Raw genomic sequence first — 16,625 nt, 5'->3', positions numbered from 1 at the left:
ATGTGCATTGTGACTCGCGATCAGGTTTTCATCTGAAGGTTTGGGCATGCGTAAGCGTCTGATGTTATACTAATATGTCTGATATTGTACTAATGTGATGATGTCATGTAGTACTAATGTGATAATGTCATTTTTCTACAACATTTTGGGGAGAAGAAGGTCCACCCCACTAGATGAAAACCTAGTGATGTATGAATAGTTAAGGCTACACTTACAGCTTGGAAGCGTGACGTGATGTACATGTATAATCATACCAATTTTTTCACAAAAACATGCATCCCTCGTGTATGAGTAATAACGTATGCATACATGATGTAATTATGTACCGTACTTTACTGAGATAAGCCCATTCAAATGTCATGCTACCTGTACGCAGTGGCTGTACATATAGGTGGGTGGCTTATTTAAAAATTACAACATTAGTTTTGTCTTTGAATTTATGCCCAATACTCTTGGTACTATAGGTATTCCACCGCTTGGACTTTAGTTATACAATAGATGCAACAGTCAAAAGTCAATGTACAACAATGTTAATGCATGAGTAAAATAGCTAGGTGTATATGTGTGAAAAGTGTACGTGTCATCATTTGATTCACATCATCAATCTGAGTCGACATCTAGCTAGGGTGTTCCTTGTCGCTTAATAGAGAAAGCTGATACCTAGCTTTCTTTGGAGCTACTGAGCTCTTACATAGGAAACTACTTTCTAACATGTTTGTAAGGCAAACTTCAAACTCATACTCTTACTGTGACATGTCTCTGGTTCTGGTGGGCGTGTTTTAAAGTATGCAGAAACTTTCACTCAAAAACCGGGGTGCATGGGCGCCATGTCGGTAGATTTCAAAATAAATATATATATATATATGTACGTAGCTGTCAGTCTAGCTATAATTATTATACACAACTCAAGCAATGTGTTTTCTTCAGGGGCTATTGGAAGTCATTTAGTAACGGCCTCCAGAGAGTGATCATTTTCACCTCCGATGAAGGTGTGCTGGAGCGTATCAGAGCAGAGAACTCCTACTCCGTGCCATTGTTCGAGGCTTCTTTGTCCCTCAGATCCATCGGCCTCTCTCTGGTCGACAATGACAAGAGAAGGGAACTGGCATACATTGCTATCACTCAGTGAGTAGCTATAGAAAGCATTATTCAATGGGAGTTCAGTACATTGAACATGTGTATTAAAAGTTTCTTAAAGCAGCTAGGCCACGAGTATGTTTGTATGTAGTCACATTCTAGTGTGAATATTACCGTATAACGCAAAATTTCGAGGGTCTTAATTTTTGCTGATTTGTGAGTTAGTAATCTGCCTACACGAAAATTGTTCTTTAATTAATTAGAATTATCTGCTATAACGTGCAAGATTAAAGGCGTAGCTTCTGGTAAGCAGTCATTCCACTAACATTGTGCAATGAAATGCCTTTAGAGGCTATTCCACGAAATATAAGTGCCTCGAAAATTTCGCGCTATACAGTATTTACGCTCCCTGCTTTCTCATACAAATTTTCTATCAACAATTATCTATAGAAACCAAAGGACTGTTATACAATAAATGCAGTAGTATGTATCACTATGAGCATGCATACTGATGTATCATACATATGACTGTATCAAAGAAGCCTGAAGTCTCAAAAGCATGGCTCTTGAATCCTGAGAGTCCTGGTGCTAGAATCGCAGAGTTAGCAAGGAAACTACAAACGACAATCATAATATGTGCCTCGAATAAAGGCCGCACGTAGCTAGGATGCAGCCAGCGTGCCAGTTCAAGCTTCTTAGCGCTTTTGCTTGTTTTATTCGACAACGAAGCTTTAATATCAAAACCTTCCACTGATAATTTGTTGTGTGAAAGCTATCCATGCCGTGGCCATGGCTGTTAACGCATTGCTATGGCATTTAGGTAAACAGACTCAACAAAATTAATGTCTAAACGTTTAAACAGATGAAATAACCCGCTGTCCGCGGCCTGGCCTCAGGGTAATAGTCATCGCACATTGACTCTACGTACTTATGTAGATCAGGGTTCATCTGGCAGATCAACAGGGGCAAAGGGCGGTGGACAACTGTCACCACCTCTCTCATTGAAGTACTTGAGCTGGCGTATCAATCAAAGGAGATGGACATTAAAGAAACTAACCTGCTGGTACTGTTACTTCAATAATTTTATTGTTAAAAATTTTTAATAATTATATGTACCAGTATAGAAAAGCCATACAGAAACAAATTGAGTCTGATTTGGCAGGACTACCTACATGAAATGAGTCATACTGCTATACTTAAGTGTATAGATTACCGGCAGCATGATTTTCCACTTCTAATACAATTTTTTTGACTGAATGTCATCCTATGTGAAAAGGGTTGGTTTTCGTATCCAGATAGACATGGAGGCAATGGAGATGTATAGTCCGATTAAAGGCAAGCTGAGAAGAACCAATCACGATGGGTTGTTTGTCAAGTTCTCGCTCTCAGAGAAAGACTACTCTGTGCATGCAAAGATTGGCTATGTTCAGGTAACCATGCATACATGATGGTATTTATGCCTCGGTGCATATGTGAAATAGTATGGTTTATTTACTTGTTTGTGTGTATCCCAGCATACCTGCTTTATACCAGTGCACCGTAACACAAGTAGACGTATAATATAATTATGTACTATATTGGTATTATAGTTTTTCAAACTAGAGAGAAATTATTTGCTTGCCTTAAATACAATTGTAGCCTCAAGTCTAATATCCTGCTCGCAGGCAGAGCTATATAGCTACGTTCCTTAGACAAGAAATGGTACATTGCAAAACTTCCCTTATTTATAAACACGAATTATGCACTTCTAAAACAGTTGAAACTGTGCCGTATACTCTATGGCTAGTGTTGCCATTTTCTTTACACAGGAATGTATACTCTGGGCATTATAGTGTACCTTTGTAGTTTTCAATTTGTTACCGTGCATGTGATATTTCAGTAAATTATTGTACACATTAAATGCAGGTCGATAACCAGCTGCCATTTTCTGTGTACCCGCAAGTGATGTACCCCTTACCACCACCACCAACTGTTGCCTCAACAACTGGTGAGCATATAAATAATCATTGAGTGGTCTTAATTCTTTTTTGCTGTTTCGTCGTAGAGCCCAAGCCTTTCGTTGAAGCCAGTCTCATCTTGAGGAAAAATGACCAATCCAATGGATACCACTTTAAGTAATCTCGATCAGTATAATCGCTAGTAAATATAATGATATATAGATGAGATTTACACGTATGTTTACAATCAATGTGTCATGTGTACGTGTATGTGTATGTAGGTATGTGCATGTGCTGGTCCAAAAGATGGCAGTAAATGTGGATCTGGGATTTATTCTCTCTCTCGTTGACTTTTTCTCTCTGAATGGAAGTGATCCACTCTTCCAAGTACGTATTATATATACAGTAACGCATGCAGTGCGATCAATTAAGGAGTGCACACCATTGTATATGCTGTATCAGGAGTATAATTATGTTTTGCAAGCTTTAAATTGTGTTCATTTTTTTTACTAATCATACAGACTGAGTTTGTTGAAGGTGATATCGAGTATGTGAAAAAGTCTCTCAAAGAAACTGTAGTCCCTGAGGTTAGTGTGTACTGTACAGGGCTGCATCCAGGATTTTGGGCCAGGGGGGAAAATTGGGCATACGAAAAATATAGAGGGGTGAAGGCCCCCGACGCAAAGTTGGTGCATGTCAAACTAGTCTAGAGGGTCCAGGGGCATGCTCCCCCGGAAAATTTTGGATATTTGGGGCTTAGATCACTTCTGGCGCAATTTCAGCTCATAATATTATTATTATGTAGCTAAATTATAGTACAGTTTAATCAGATATCATCTTTACATGATTGTTGTACATTATAGTCCTATGTGCGCAGAATAGCTGTCTACCACCTCAGCTTCTATATGTCTGTGTCCATCCACTATAATAATTATTATCATAAAATCTGTTAAATCCCAGGGGGGGCGAAATACCCCCCTCAATGCAGCCCTGCTGTTTATATGCAATTATTTTGTACTGGACTTACAATTATGTATATGCATGGTTGTGAATCTTTTGAATCACTGCAATATTTTCTTGATTCTGTGTATAGCTGGCAGAAGATTTCACTATAAGCAGGAGCTTCTTTGATGTTCTACACTTGGCTCCTATAAAGGTTCTTACAATTATGCTTTGATGTCTGCAGTTCTTGTACACATGCATGCAATTGTATGTGTGACTTACATGTAGTGAAGTGTATACTGTGATGGATGTCACTTACTCCTCGTCTATACACATACTGGTGCAGGTGACTCTAAGTTTCAACATTCGCAGTGTGGGTCAAAACAAGGCTGAGACCGAGATCACTACTGGAGACAAGCTCCTTGAGCTTTTCCTCCACTCTATCGGAGTCATTCTGACCTCTGTTCAAGAAACTGAAATGAAGTGTGTGAATCACTCAGTAGTAGAAGCATTGCTCTTGTTTCAGTCTTAGCCTGCATGCTCCTTACCATAATTGAATGTGGTTAATCCAATAGGCTGCGTCCATATTTGTGCTGAAATTAAGATGTATTCACATTGTATCACCAAGCAGAATTATGACCATGCACTTCATTAATTATATAGATTCAGTGTCTTCCATCTTGAGTACCAACCCCAAACTGGTCATGGACTGACCAATCTTCTCTTGAAGCACTATCGCAACCAGCTTCTCTTTCAACTGCACACACTCATCTTTGGCTTGGATGTGCTCGGTAATCCAGTGTCTGTGGTGAGGGGTGTTGTGGATGGTGCTATCGACCTCTTCTATGAACCCATCAAGGTGAGGCTCTCCTGTCAAATGTTAATTAGTAATTCACAAAGTGGCAAAAAAAACCTTGTTTCATTATTTGCATGCACTGACCGGTAGTTTACTTGTTATACCTCGAGGGGTAGCTGCATGAGGGATACGGTAAAGCTGACTGTGTGTGTGTGTCTGTCTGTTGTGTGTGTGCGTGCGTGCGTGTGTTCCAGCTGTAACTTTTCAACGGTTGCAATGTGACGAAAACTAACAGCTTCTAGCCATGTTCTCTTGGATTCTTATTTTTAGATTAGCAAACTAAAGCTTCTTTCTCGAGTTATATGGCTAGTTTGACTCGCATTGAAGTCTCTTCAGAATTTTTCGTAGCATCATCTGTTCGCACAAACTTTCTATTCAACATATGAGTTAGCCTTGCACTAAAGTGCTAGATTTTGTTAGCTACAAGAGTCAGAAAAGATTTGTTAAAACAGTGCTAGCTATATTATATAGTAGCCATTGTAAACTTTATCTCTTTGGACACACCCTTTAATTATTCCTGTGGATGCAATTATGCTCATCCCCACATGTTAGAGAATCCAGTGGCAGAATCAACTTACTTCTTTTTTTTGAGGTCCTGGTATAGCGGTAAGCCACAAAACAAATGATACCATATAGACAAGATATAACAATAGATCCATGTAAGTCTTTTCTTCTCAGTATTAATATAAATAGATACACACTTTCTGCTTGTTTATATATACTATACTGTCTGCGCTTAAACTCTCTCTTACCCTGTGCCTTTGACAAAGGTTTGCTCCCACTGTTTGGCTACAGGCCATTTAAATAACATGCAGTTGCTTCAGTATTGTTGATTTAATTCGGTGATTGAATTGTACTTATCTCACAGACTATACTGACCATAATTATGCCTTTGACAAAGGTTTGCTCCCACTGTTTGGCTACAGGCCAGTCATGCAGTATACACTATTAACTGTGGACACCCCTTTCTTGTGATACAATTGAAGCACATTGTAAATTATTTACCTCTTCTATAACACTCTAATACTTTTGAGCAAAAACAAAAACATGGCGAGCAACACTCGTTTACTTGCTTTTATTTGTTGTGCCATCAGCAGATTCTCACAGATTAAAGCTATATCAATCAATAAACATTTCTCGTTTCGTTTGCCGTTTAAACGCATAAAAACACACACAATGAACGCATTGTATGTATTATGCAAAAATGCTATCGTTTTTACGCATGTGCAGGAAAATTGCTGAGTAAGCGGATTCGTTAACTTGTGATCGTGTGCTAGCTTGTATAATTCAGTATGGTTGATGATTGTCTAGTGCTTTAATCCTCATAGTTAGCTTATAGATACTATTTGCAACAGTGCACTGTTGCCCCAGTTGTTCTCGATCTCGTATCAGCCCTATAAGACTCAATGCAAGTCATCTGTGACCTGGAATGACCGTTTTTGAAGACTATCGTCTCTTCTCCAGTGCTGTATCTGATTGTCTGCTAGCCTCCTTCACAAGGCCTAATAATTAGGCCTGCTACTGACTGCTTGCGCATGCGCAAAATTATTGGATAATATTCTTGTAATGTTTTCTATTAAACTAAATTTTTACCCGAATTATATCCTGAATAACATAATTACTATATAGACGAAGAATACTCTTCATATTAAAAGTCAGACACAGAGCTATATAGCTAGCTAGCTAGAGACAGAGCTGTATTGGTTACAGCAGCAATTTCTTTCTGATAGAGTCGACTTTCACCAAGGTTAGTGTCAGATGGGCGTGGCCTATCCATATAGGCTATTATCAGCCTTCCCCTCCGTTCAGAGGATTGTTATCCACACTGTTGCAGGCTGTGAGTCTTTTGTTAACATAGTAGGCTAAGGGTAGCTATTAGAATGCTATCACACGGGCTAGAAACCTTCTTCTATCCACTTTCTTCAATCCATTTCCGTTCGTTGTGACATCATTGTTTTACTGAGCATATACAATGGTATCTGAATTACCCACTTTCCGGGTAATAGGTGGCGCATGCGCAAACAGTCGATACCAGGCCCTCTCTTCGAGCGAAGAGCGGCCTGGAATCGAGGCTAATTGTCTGCATGCATTATAATAGTTAGCTAGCTAGTTATTTCAATTTTTGATAATGACGTTACCATTTTGATTTGTATTGAAGGAAGTGTTCAGTTTTACATCCGATTCAACACTATAACCGTTATACGTTCATTTTACCCTTTGGTATTGTACCGTACCCTTGCGAAAATAGGCCCACCTTGAATCAGCCTATCCCCTCTTTTGCTTCAAAGTTCTCGCACAAGGGTATTTTGACTCACCCATCTAGAATGAAGAGTTTGTAAATGTTACATGTTCACAATTAATTTTCGTGAAGAAAGTCGTTTAGTGAGTAGCCATATAGTGGTCAGAGTCCTACTCATTGTGCTGGAACCAAGATCAGACATACATGTACACGTTTCTCTGTGTGGATCTGTTTGCAGGGAACAACTAGTCCTATATATATGCAGAGAGAGGGAACAACTAACCACATCTCAGAACATTGTCCATCACCAATAATTGTTTTGTAGGTTACCTTGCCTTGGTTTGCTGTTCATTCTGTAAAGAAATTACTATAGCTTTCTAGGAATATCAAGTTTTTTTATCCTCCTCCTGCTACATCTGACATGCATGAGCAACGCATAGAGTCTACTTCTCCATGTTCATTCTTTAATGCACATGTATTAGTTTATTAACATTGCTGTTGTATGAAATGTTCTTAAATGTATTGAAATGAAAAGACAATAAATTAACATAGCCACAAGTGTAAGCCTTGATATAAGGCCGCGGGGTGGGCATAGAAAACTCACCGTTCGTGATTATACGCCCAGTCCCCTATTAAGCCTTATGTGTGTACCTCTATTGAGGTATAGTAAAAGCTCTGGTCCCATAAGTCTTTTAATGAATCTTGTTGTGTATGCTATAGATGTAAATGGATATGCGTATAGTGAGTGTTATTTTGTAGGGAAGTGTTCTTGGTCCTAAAGAGTTCTTTGAAGGTCTCAGCCTGGGTTTGAGAAGCTTCTTTGGTGCTGGAGTAGTAGGTACATACCATGATGTTTTGTATGTTTCAAGGCTAAATGACGTCTGTTATTATTGTTCTTTTATTTATAGGTGGCATCACAGGAGCAAGTTCTCGCATCACTGGTTCTGTGGGAGATGTGTTGTCGAAACTCACGTTTGATGCCGAATTTATCAACAAGAGGCAACAGCAGAAAGCAAAACCACCCAAAATAGGAAGCAAGTTAGGAGGCTTTGCTAAGGTTAGTATAGTTTTAGGAGAGTACACATTGTAAATGTAATGACTAAGATAATTAATTTTCCCAACACATTTGCAGAATGTATTCGAGGGTGTAACTGGAGTAGTAACTCAACCTGTGAAAGGTACAATGTCATACATAATTATAATTATTACATATATATTACTCATACAATGGGTGACTCTTTTGATTATTTGTCCTTCAGGGCTTCAGAAAGAAGGTGCCATTGGTCTACTTCAAGGCACTGGGCGTGGTCTGGTGGGGCTAATCACTAGGCCTACAGGCGGGCTTATGGATCTGGCAAGTGGAACACTTGACTTTGTCACAAGGTAAAATTATATACAGTACATGTATTGTAGAGAGTGTATTTCTCAGACGGGTAAAGGTTACTTTCCTTACACTTATGTGAAGCCTTGATTGCCAGTGTGTATAAACGTCGTATCATTGTAGCATCACAGAAATAAAACATTTTCAATCTCATAAATATGCTACTGATTCTATCAGAAGTACTCGTGCTGGGCAATAACTAATACTTGTACCCTCGAAATATGTGACAGGGCCAATGAAAACAGACCTTAACGCGGCAATAATTAAATTAAGCTATAGGCCGATTTAGTAGAAATGAAAGACATGGGCAAAGAATTTTTTCCACAGGTGCTAACTTCAACCCTTCCTCTACCTACCTGTAAAAATTTGGGTCTCTATGAAGCTTTAAATAGGTCAAGCACGGACGTTGAAGAAACTCACCGAACGTTCATTTTTTACAATAAATTTACTGTCTACGTGAGGGGAAATTCCCTGGGAATTTCCCTATTATTGTTAATTATTTTTGACAAATAAAAGATGGCAACTTGTACAGGACTATTTCATCAGCCCAGTACTTACAATCATCAAAAGGAGCCAGGTATATTATAGCTCCACTTCTTAACAAACATAATTTAGCAACAGAAATAGATTAGAAAGAGCAGCTATCTAGCTAGCTAGCTTGGCGTAGATCCACTCTTGTTTCTTTAGATGTACGTATCCCGTGCCACTTGTCCTCATAAACACTCCATAACAACCTACAGATAAGTAGTAAGTTAAGATAGACACAATATCAATGTCACTTACATTCTAGCCAATAGACTAGCGTTTCTCAGGCCTCCGACACTTACCACCACCTGGGGGAACCATCAATATAAATGTTATACGACAATTCCACGCAGTTTCCTGGGCCCTCCATGATGTGATCACCCATCCCATCAGGCCTGTTACTACTAAGCACAATGGCAGTGATACCAGTACTAAATTAAAGGAGGAACGCTTCTTATAAGGCTACTAATAAGTTGGATCAAGCCTTAGATCGATACGGACGAATGCTAAGTGAAAGACTACCTATAATAGATCACTTAGGCTTCCTTTAAGCTGTATGAAGGACAGAGACACTTTCTGTAGGCTCCATACAAGTGAGGGATCTTTTATAAGACTGATACATTACACAGATAATAAGTACAAGCTTATAACAAGACATGAGAGCTTACCATTCGAGCGACGGGAGTCTTTGTCTCTTTATTTCTTCGAAGATCCTTCCTAGGTGCCAAGCAATCCAGCTACATAGCTATACTAGCTAGCTAGAGAGTCCTAGAACGCCTAGCCTTCATATAACTAACTTGTCTTCTCCAGAATATCTTTTACTAAGCTTTATGAGTATACGGAAGTGCCCAGAAGCCAATAATTGAACTTCAATTATTCATGACGTTTGAGCGTCATTTACTCAAGAGGGCGTTGCAATACCTTCGTAGCGTTCCCTCGAACATATCTCCGGAAAGAAAGTAGCTAGGAGGTCGATCTTGGTATCATTTTGAAGCTTAAAGGACGCCCTATCCGATTCAACAATAAAAACTGATTCGAAAATGCCCGCGTTAAGGTCCCTTTTCATTGGCACTGTCACATATACTCTCTTCACGGTACTCGCTACATTGCCCACCGCAACTATTAATTGTCTTTACTGCAGGAAAACACAGATTGGTAACTTCGAGATATCAGATATCAGACCAACAAGATTTATAGGGAGGAGTGGAGTGAGTTATATACACAATGTACATACTTAATTTATATATTTTGACATGTTTAGATGCTTGTTCGAATTACGTATTAACTGTTGCTATCATACATTTCGCTTGTATTGTACTCTTGCAGATTGTGATGCCCTTCTCTCCACATAAAGCAATAGGAACAGCATTGCTTATGGTATAATAATGTAAAGTATGAGCATGTCGTTGCCTCAAATATAATGTTACGTGTACTATGATCATTATGCCTCGATTGCACATGTATGTGCAGTGAGGTATACAGTGTCTGTAGTCTATAGAGTAAAATGCTACAAATTTATGAGAATGTGAATATTTTGACATTGCAAAAAATAGTGATGATAATATTATTGTGTAAGGTGAATAATTAAGGTTAAAGATGTTTCTTAAGGTGGTGGGTATGTGGTTGCTAACAATTAACCATTTGAGTAGAACTAATTTTTTGCCCCACGAAAATTCTCTGCTATAGTATCTAATATATGCGTGGTTTAGCATCTGCCTCAGCACCTTTCATTATATATCATGTCGCCTTGTTTCACTTTTTCATAGGGACTTGATGACGGAAAACTCGTAAAAACCGACTTCTATTTTGGGCATGTAGAAATTTCCAAAAGTCCCCTGAAATTTGTGCTTGTTACTGATAGGTAAGTTACAACTCGTTTCAGTGGCTGTTTTTAAAAACAGGAACTGTCATAATGAAAGCACCACAGGTGCTGATGCCTTGGTAGAGGTGCCAAAGCTACATAACATAAAACTACTATAGCTAGCTTTTATACACACATTGATTATAATTATCATGAACATCTTTAATTTTGCTGCATGCAATCAACCGAATAGTGGGTAATGATCAACCATGATTGTTGTTGAAAACTATCAATGCCAAAAGTTCAAGTCTAAAATTAATGGCTGCAAGTCAGCAGAGCCTTGCAGCTACCAATAGCTAGCGTTCTAGTGCAGAGCTAACTACTAAGTAGAGTAGTAACACTCGGTGAACAAGTTTTGCTACGGACTCTTCTGAAAAGGCTGCAATGGCATTCCAAGTAAGCAAAACTAGGCATAACTCGAGAACGAACCATTATTTTGCAAATCCACGAATTAAAATCATGACTAGAATCCTATAGAAACTCTTACTTGCACTTGATTCATCCTTGAGCAGCTGTAGCAGTCTACACACACACAAACACACTACCGTATACCTCGCTTGCGTATGCGCACCGAGGCATAATAATTATAAATGTATATAACTACTGTATCATGTACATCATGTACCGTATTTGCTTGATCAGAGGCCCGGCCGCACTCAATTAGTAGCCCCCACCTTCAATGCAATAGACCTCAGTAAACATTAACGTCTCTGTTTGTGGCAACTGTATTGATACTGGTATCTAGTTGGGCAGAGCCTAACCCTGGAAGGTTGCGTAAGGTTGAGAACCATTGCAATGTCAAGTTTTGTTCCACCGGTTTAGCTAAGCATGAATATGCATGATTATGCCAATCCTAAGTAAAACCTACTGCATGGTTTTACTAATAAACCGCAAAGCTCAGTTAGAATGCTACTGTAAGAGTCAATTTTGCAGGCCACTAGCTAGGGTTTCATCTATAGTGGGGGAGGGGGGTGAACCTAGTAGAATAATGACATCACATTGAATTAACATGTAACCACAATCATAAGGTTGTGCAATATGTAACTAATCTACTGTGATGCATTAGCATGTAATAGGATGTGTGGTCAACAAAAGTGAGCGTAGCCAAACATTTTGTGGCGTGCTTGCGCACGCCTAAATTTTTCTGCTAGCTGTAATGCTAGCTGTAACTTAACTTGACCTGGCATGCACTTAAACTCTGTAATCTGATTGGGCTTAACAAACCCAGACATGGGAGTAGTTCCCAACTCTACGCAAGCGTCTAGGGTTAGGTTCTGCCCATTGCAATTAACTGGTATCTATAGTGGCAGCTAGATTAGATAGCGGCTTGTTAGTGTTTTAGAAAAGCTTTTTTATGGTTGGGTTTGAGATTAAAAATAACTTTTGAAAGGTGGTTGAGTTTTACATTAATATTGTAGCCTTCTTTGCTAGCAAAATGACACATTTAGTAGCTGCGGCCCCTGATTGCTGCGCAAAAACAGTACAGTACCCATCAATAAAAAGTTCCCGTTCCGTTTATTAAAACGCACGTATAAACGGTAGCGTTAAACCGGATGCAGAACGACCACTTCCCTCATTTTAAATTAAAACAGTGATATCATCATGAAAAATCGAAATTATTTACACAATGATACTTGTACAATAAGCTAACTAGCTAGCTATCTATTATATAGAGCATGCAGACAGTCTGATACAGCACTGGAGAAGTCTTAAAAAAAAACCAGTCATTCCAGGTCACAGATAGCTTGCATGGAGGGCAACTTAGTTTTGGGGCTGATGCGAGACTGAGAACAACTGGATAAACGGTGCACTGTTGAAAAATAGCATCTATAAGTAACTAAAAGAATTAAAGCGCTAGACAATCAGCTATACTAGTACACAAGCTAGCTAGCTACACTGTACACACAATCACAAGTTAACGAATCTGCTTACTCAGCAATTTTTCTGCACATGCGTGAAAATGGTAGCATTTTTGCATTATTACAATGCGTTCATTGTGCAGTTGTTTTTTTTTTATGCGTTTAAATGGGAACGGTGCGTTTTACGCAAATGGAACAGAAACTTTTTACTGTATGTGCTGGCTACATGACATTGTAGTTGTTGACTTTTATGGATTGAGATGGCCAGCTGCACGTTTTTACAGGCGATTCACTGTGATTGAGAGAAGAATTCTCACAGAAGGATGGAAGTCTTCTCAACATGCCATCTTTGAGTTCATGTCGAAACCTGTTGAATACAAAGATCTAAATGTTGTGGTTAGCTACAATCCAAAGTACAAGGTTTGTGCCTCTACATTTATCATTGCATGCCTATACTATTTTACGTATACACGTAGATAATTATTAAGTCATGGTGTAGTGCTACAATGACTTGTATACAGCAATAGTTTTAGGATTTGTCATGCATCTGTAGGCACATACAACAATGTTTAGTTAAACCAATGCATTAATTCAACACACACACACACACACACACACACACACACACACACACACACACGTGCAGGACAACAAGTTGAATTCTTTGGCTTTGTCTTCAGAAAAACTTGCTAGTGAGGTTGCTCACACTGTGAACAATGGCTATCTTTCTTTCGTTAACGAGAACTGAGCAGTAAATTTAATCTAAAATTTAGAAGCTAGTTATGTTTTGTAATGCTATTTTTACAATGAATTACTTATAGTAATAGTGAAATCCCTTTTAGCGGCCACCTATGAAAAAAAACGCCATTGCGAGCCAGGCGCAGATCAAGCTGCAGGTTCTGAAATGAGCAATTCATGTACACAACTATACCCCCAAGGCCAATCACATTATTTTAAGGTCATTTACACATTTGCAAGGTGAAAAACTGCTCGGATAAATTGGTCTGGGGAACAACCAGTGGTGGTTGGTATTGGATGTAAGAACCACCAAATAAGCTGTGTCAGCATTATAATTATATACCCGGTAGTATTATTCTATAGTATGTATAGTGTCTAAATGGTGTGTTGTGTAGTGTCCAATAGCGTCTGTCAACAGTGTTTAGTAGTGCCCGCGTGGTGTACTATAGTGTCTTACAGTTTTTCAGTGGTGTTCAGTAGTCCCCGTGGTGTCTATGGAGTCCTATAGTGTCTATGGTGACCTACAGTTTCTCAGTGGCGTTCATTAGTGCCCATGGTGTCTATATAAATGGCATTCAGTAGTGCCCGTGGTATCTATGGTGCATGTCCAATAGTGTCTGCAGTGTCCTACAGTGGTGTTCTGTAGTGCCCATGGTGCCCTATACAGTTCATTTAGTCTAGAGAGTAGATTACCACAAATATGTGTGAGTAGTTGTACTTAAATGTAAATATCTTTTGATTGGAGCATTTCTAAGAAATGGTGTTGATACCCGTGTGTAGATGAATGACTGAACTACAACATATCCAAAAATGTTTCCATGGAAACATAAGGTGGTGGGTTTGTGGTGATTAATAGAACAACAGCAAATTGTTATAGTGGGTAATCGGTTAGAGTAATAAAACAGTAATCTAGTACAGCTAAGGTCCTAGACTTCATCACATAATTGTTCAATGGTTTAGGTATCCTGGCCATCCCTTTATGGGTCTTACAAATGTTCACAGTGTTTATAATTCATGATTTACTGGTTTTCAGGTACACTTTTGGTTAGAGTAATAACTTTTTTTAAATTAATAGCTTAGCTTTAAATTTTCTGTAGTAAGTTTACAGATAAATAAGCTACATTTTGATACCAAGAACATCCTATATGCTTATTTCATTGCTGAGATAACACTGAAAAGCTACATAATTTACTATTTTCTACTGTTTTGATGACATCAGCTGCAAACCACAACCCAATGACGCTTTAATAAACCACAAACGTAATTAAGAGTGGGCGTACAGTTATTGTACGCCCACTTACGTGGTTAATTACAGTGTCATCGATTTGTGGTTAGCAGCTTGTGATGTCATCAAAACGGTAGAAAATAGTAGAATATGTAGTTTTTCAGTGATATCTCAACAATGGAATAAGCATAGAGGATGTTCTTGGTATCAAAATGTAGCCCATTTATTTGTAAACTTACCAGATAACTTTTAAAGCTAAACTATAAAATTTTCAGAAGATATTACTCTAACCAAAAGTGTACCTAAAAACTGGTAAATCATGAATTATAAACACTGTGAACATTTGTAAGACCCATAAAGGGATGGCCAGGATACTTAAACCATTAAACAATTGTGTGATAAAAGTCTAAGACCTTAGCTGTTTAAGGTTAGTGTTTTATTACTCTAACCGATTACCCACTATAACAATTTGCTGTTGTTCTATTAATCACCACAAACCCACCACCTTATGTTTCCATGGAAACATTTTTGGATATGTTGTAGTTCAGTCATTCATCTACACACGGGTATCAACACCATTTCTTAGAAATGCTCCAATCAAAATATATTTACATTTAAGTACAACTACTCACACATTTGTGGTAATCTACTCTCTAGACTAAATGAACTGTAGGTGTCTTACAGTTTCTCAGTGATGCATGCCCATGGTGTCTATATGGTGTCCTACAGTTTCTCAGTGGTGTTCAGTAGTGCCTATATATTATAGTGTCCTGCCGTTTCTGGCATTCAGTAGTGCCCGTGGTGTCCTTGGCCATGGAATGGTGCCCTATCAGGGTTTCATACAGGATTTTTAGCTGGGAGGGGGTAGCGTTTAATTGAGGGGTCCTCCCCGGAATTTTTTTTGAGAAATGGTTATCTGAAATGCAATTTAGGTTTTTTTGTTCACTAATCTAGTTCGAGATTGTAGACATTTTAAAGAAAAGTCATACATTTTTATTATGACATCATTAATTTTCAGATTTTTAGGGGGGGATGGAAATTCTGGCTGGGGGTGGGAAATCCCATGCAGGGCCCTGCCTATAGTATCCTAGTGCCCATGGTATTACAGTATCCTACAGTATCTTAGAGTTTCTCGGTATAGTGCCCATTATGGTGTGTATGGTAGTCTATGGTGCCCTGTTTGTCTACAGTATCCTTCAGTAGTGCCCATGGTCTATCCATACAGTTTCTCAATCCTAAGCTTATAGTGTCTACAGTTCCTCGGTGGTATTCAGTAGTGCCCATGGTGTGTGTCTAGGGTGGCGTTCAGTAGTGCCTGTGGTGTCTAGTGTCCTATGGTGCCTGTGGTGTCTATAGTGTCCTATACTGTCTATATAGTGCCTATGGTGCCCTATAGTGTCTACAGCAGTATCCTTCAGTACGTGTAGTGCCCATGGTGTCCATGGTGCGTGGCGTTCTGTAGTGTCTATAGTGTCCTATAGTGTCTATGGTGCCTTATAGTGTCTACAGTATCCTTCAGTAGTGCCCATGGTGTCTATGGTACCATAATTATAGTGTCCTACAGTTTCTCAGTGGAGTAGTGCCTATAGTGCCTTAGTGTAATCGGTGGAAACGAATGCCATTTGGGATTTGCTTGGCCCCAGAAGTTTTCCAGCGGAAAATGAACGAGATAAGCTAGAGGGAGTGGAAGTTGTGGCTGATGATTTTGTCGTAGTTGGTTAAACTGAAGCCGCCATCCAAAATCATGACAAACATCTAGAAGTTTTTTTGAATCGATGCGAAGAGAAACTAAACGACAAAAAGATCAAGTTGAGACTAACAGAAGTACCTTTTATTGGTCATGTGGCCACGGCTGATGGGTTGTGTGTGGATCTCCACAAAGTGAAGGCAATGCCCCCTAATAGGGCAAGTTCCTGCCTCATTCGTCAGACATCACAAAAAAATTAGAGATTTGACCAGGAAATACAGCGAATGGACGTGGGATC

At 39.0% G+C, this 16,625-nt stretch overlaps 1 protein-coding gene and 1 long non-coding RNA gene across 3 annotated transcripts in view; one reads left to right on the top strand and one right to left on the bottom strand.

Moving 5' to 3' along the window:
* The window catches only part of LOC135342983 (intermembrane lipid transfer protein VPS13A-like), a 65,837-nt gene extending 52,328 nt beyond the window's left edge, over nucleotides 1-13,509 (top strand). For both annotated transcript variants that reach the window (XM_064539878.1, XM_064539879.1), the window contains 19 exons: nucleotides 928-1,125; nucleotides 2,014-2,140; nucleotides 2,373-2,507; nucleotides 2,983-3,064; nucleotides 3,122-3,191; nucleotides 3,296-3,401; nucleotides 3,536-3,601; nucleotides 4,108-4,170; nucleotides 4,303-4,439; nucleotides 4,620-4,815; nucleotides 7,811-7,889; nucleotides 7,960-8,108; nucleotides 8,184-8,229; nucleotides 8,311-8,434; nucleotides 10,099-10,165; nucleotides 10,284-10,334; nucleotides 10,724-10,818; nucleotides 12,962-13,097; nucleotides 13,324-13,509. In XM_064539878.1, the coding sequence (XP_064395948.1) occupies nucleotides 928-1,125; nucleotides 2,014-2,140; nucleotides 2,373-2,507; nucleotides 2,983-3,064; nucleotides 3,122-3,191; nucleotides 3,296-3,401; nucleotides 3,536-3,601; nucleotides 4,108-4,170; nucleotides 4,303-4,439; nucleotides 4,620-4,815; nucleotides 7,811-7,889; nucleotides 7,960-8,108; nucleotides 8,184-8,229; nucleotides 8,311-8,434; nucleotides 10,099-10,165; nucleotides 10,284-10,334; nucleotides 10,724-10,818; nucleotides 12,962-13,097; nucleotides 13,324-13,425 (2,029 nt within the window). In that variant the 3' untranslated portion in view covers nucleotides 13,426-13,509. The remainder of the gene's footprint in view (nucleotides 1-927; nucleotides 1,126-2,013; nucleotides 2,141-2,372; nucleotides 2,508-2,982; nucleotides 3,065-3,121; nucleotides 3,192-3,295; nucleotides 3,402-3,535; nucleotides 3,602-4,107; nucleotides 4,171-4,302; nucleotides 4,440-4,619; nucleotides 4,816-7,810; nucleotides 7,890-7,959; nucleotides 8,109-8,183; nucleotides 8,230-8,310; nucleotides 8,435-10,098; nucleotides 10,166-10,283; nucleotides 10,335-10,723; nucleotides 10,819-12,961; nucleotides 13,098-13,323) is intronic.
* Nucleotides 9,005-9,794, bottom strand: LOC135343004 (uncharacterized). Its single transcript, XR_010397027.1, has 3 exons — nucleotides 9,626-9,794; nucleotides 9,216-9,265; nucleotides 9,005-9,166 (listed from the first exon to the last, which is right to left on the bottom strand). It is a non-coding gene; the product is annotated as an uncharacterized LOC135343004 (long non-coding RNA).
* Nucleotides 13,510-16,625: the final 3,116 nt, after the last annotated feature.

This window comes from Halichondria panicea, chromosome 10 (assembly GCF_963675165.1).
Source record: "Halichondria panicea chromosome 10, odHalPani1.1, whole genome shotgun sequence".
In the NCBI taxonomy this organism is placed as follows: domain Eukaryota; kingdom Metazoa; phylum Porifera; class Demospongiae; order Suberitida; family Halichondriidae; genus Halichondria; species Halichondria panicea.
This window is presented reverse-complemented; position numbering and strand designations above follow the sequence as displayed.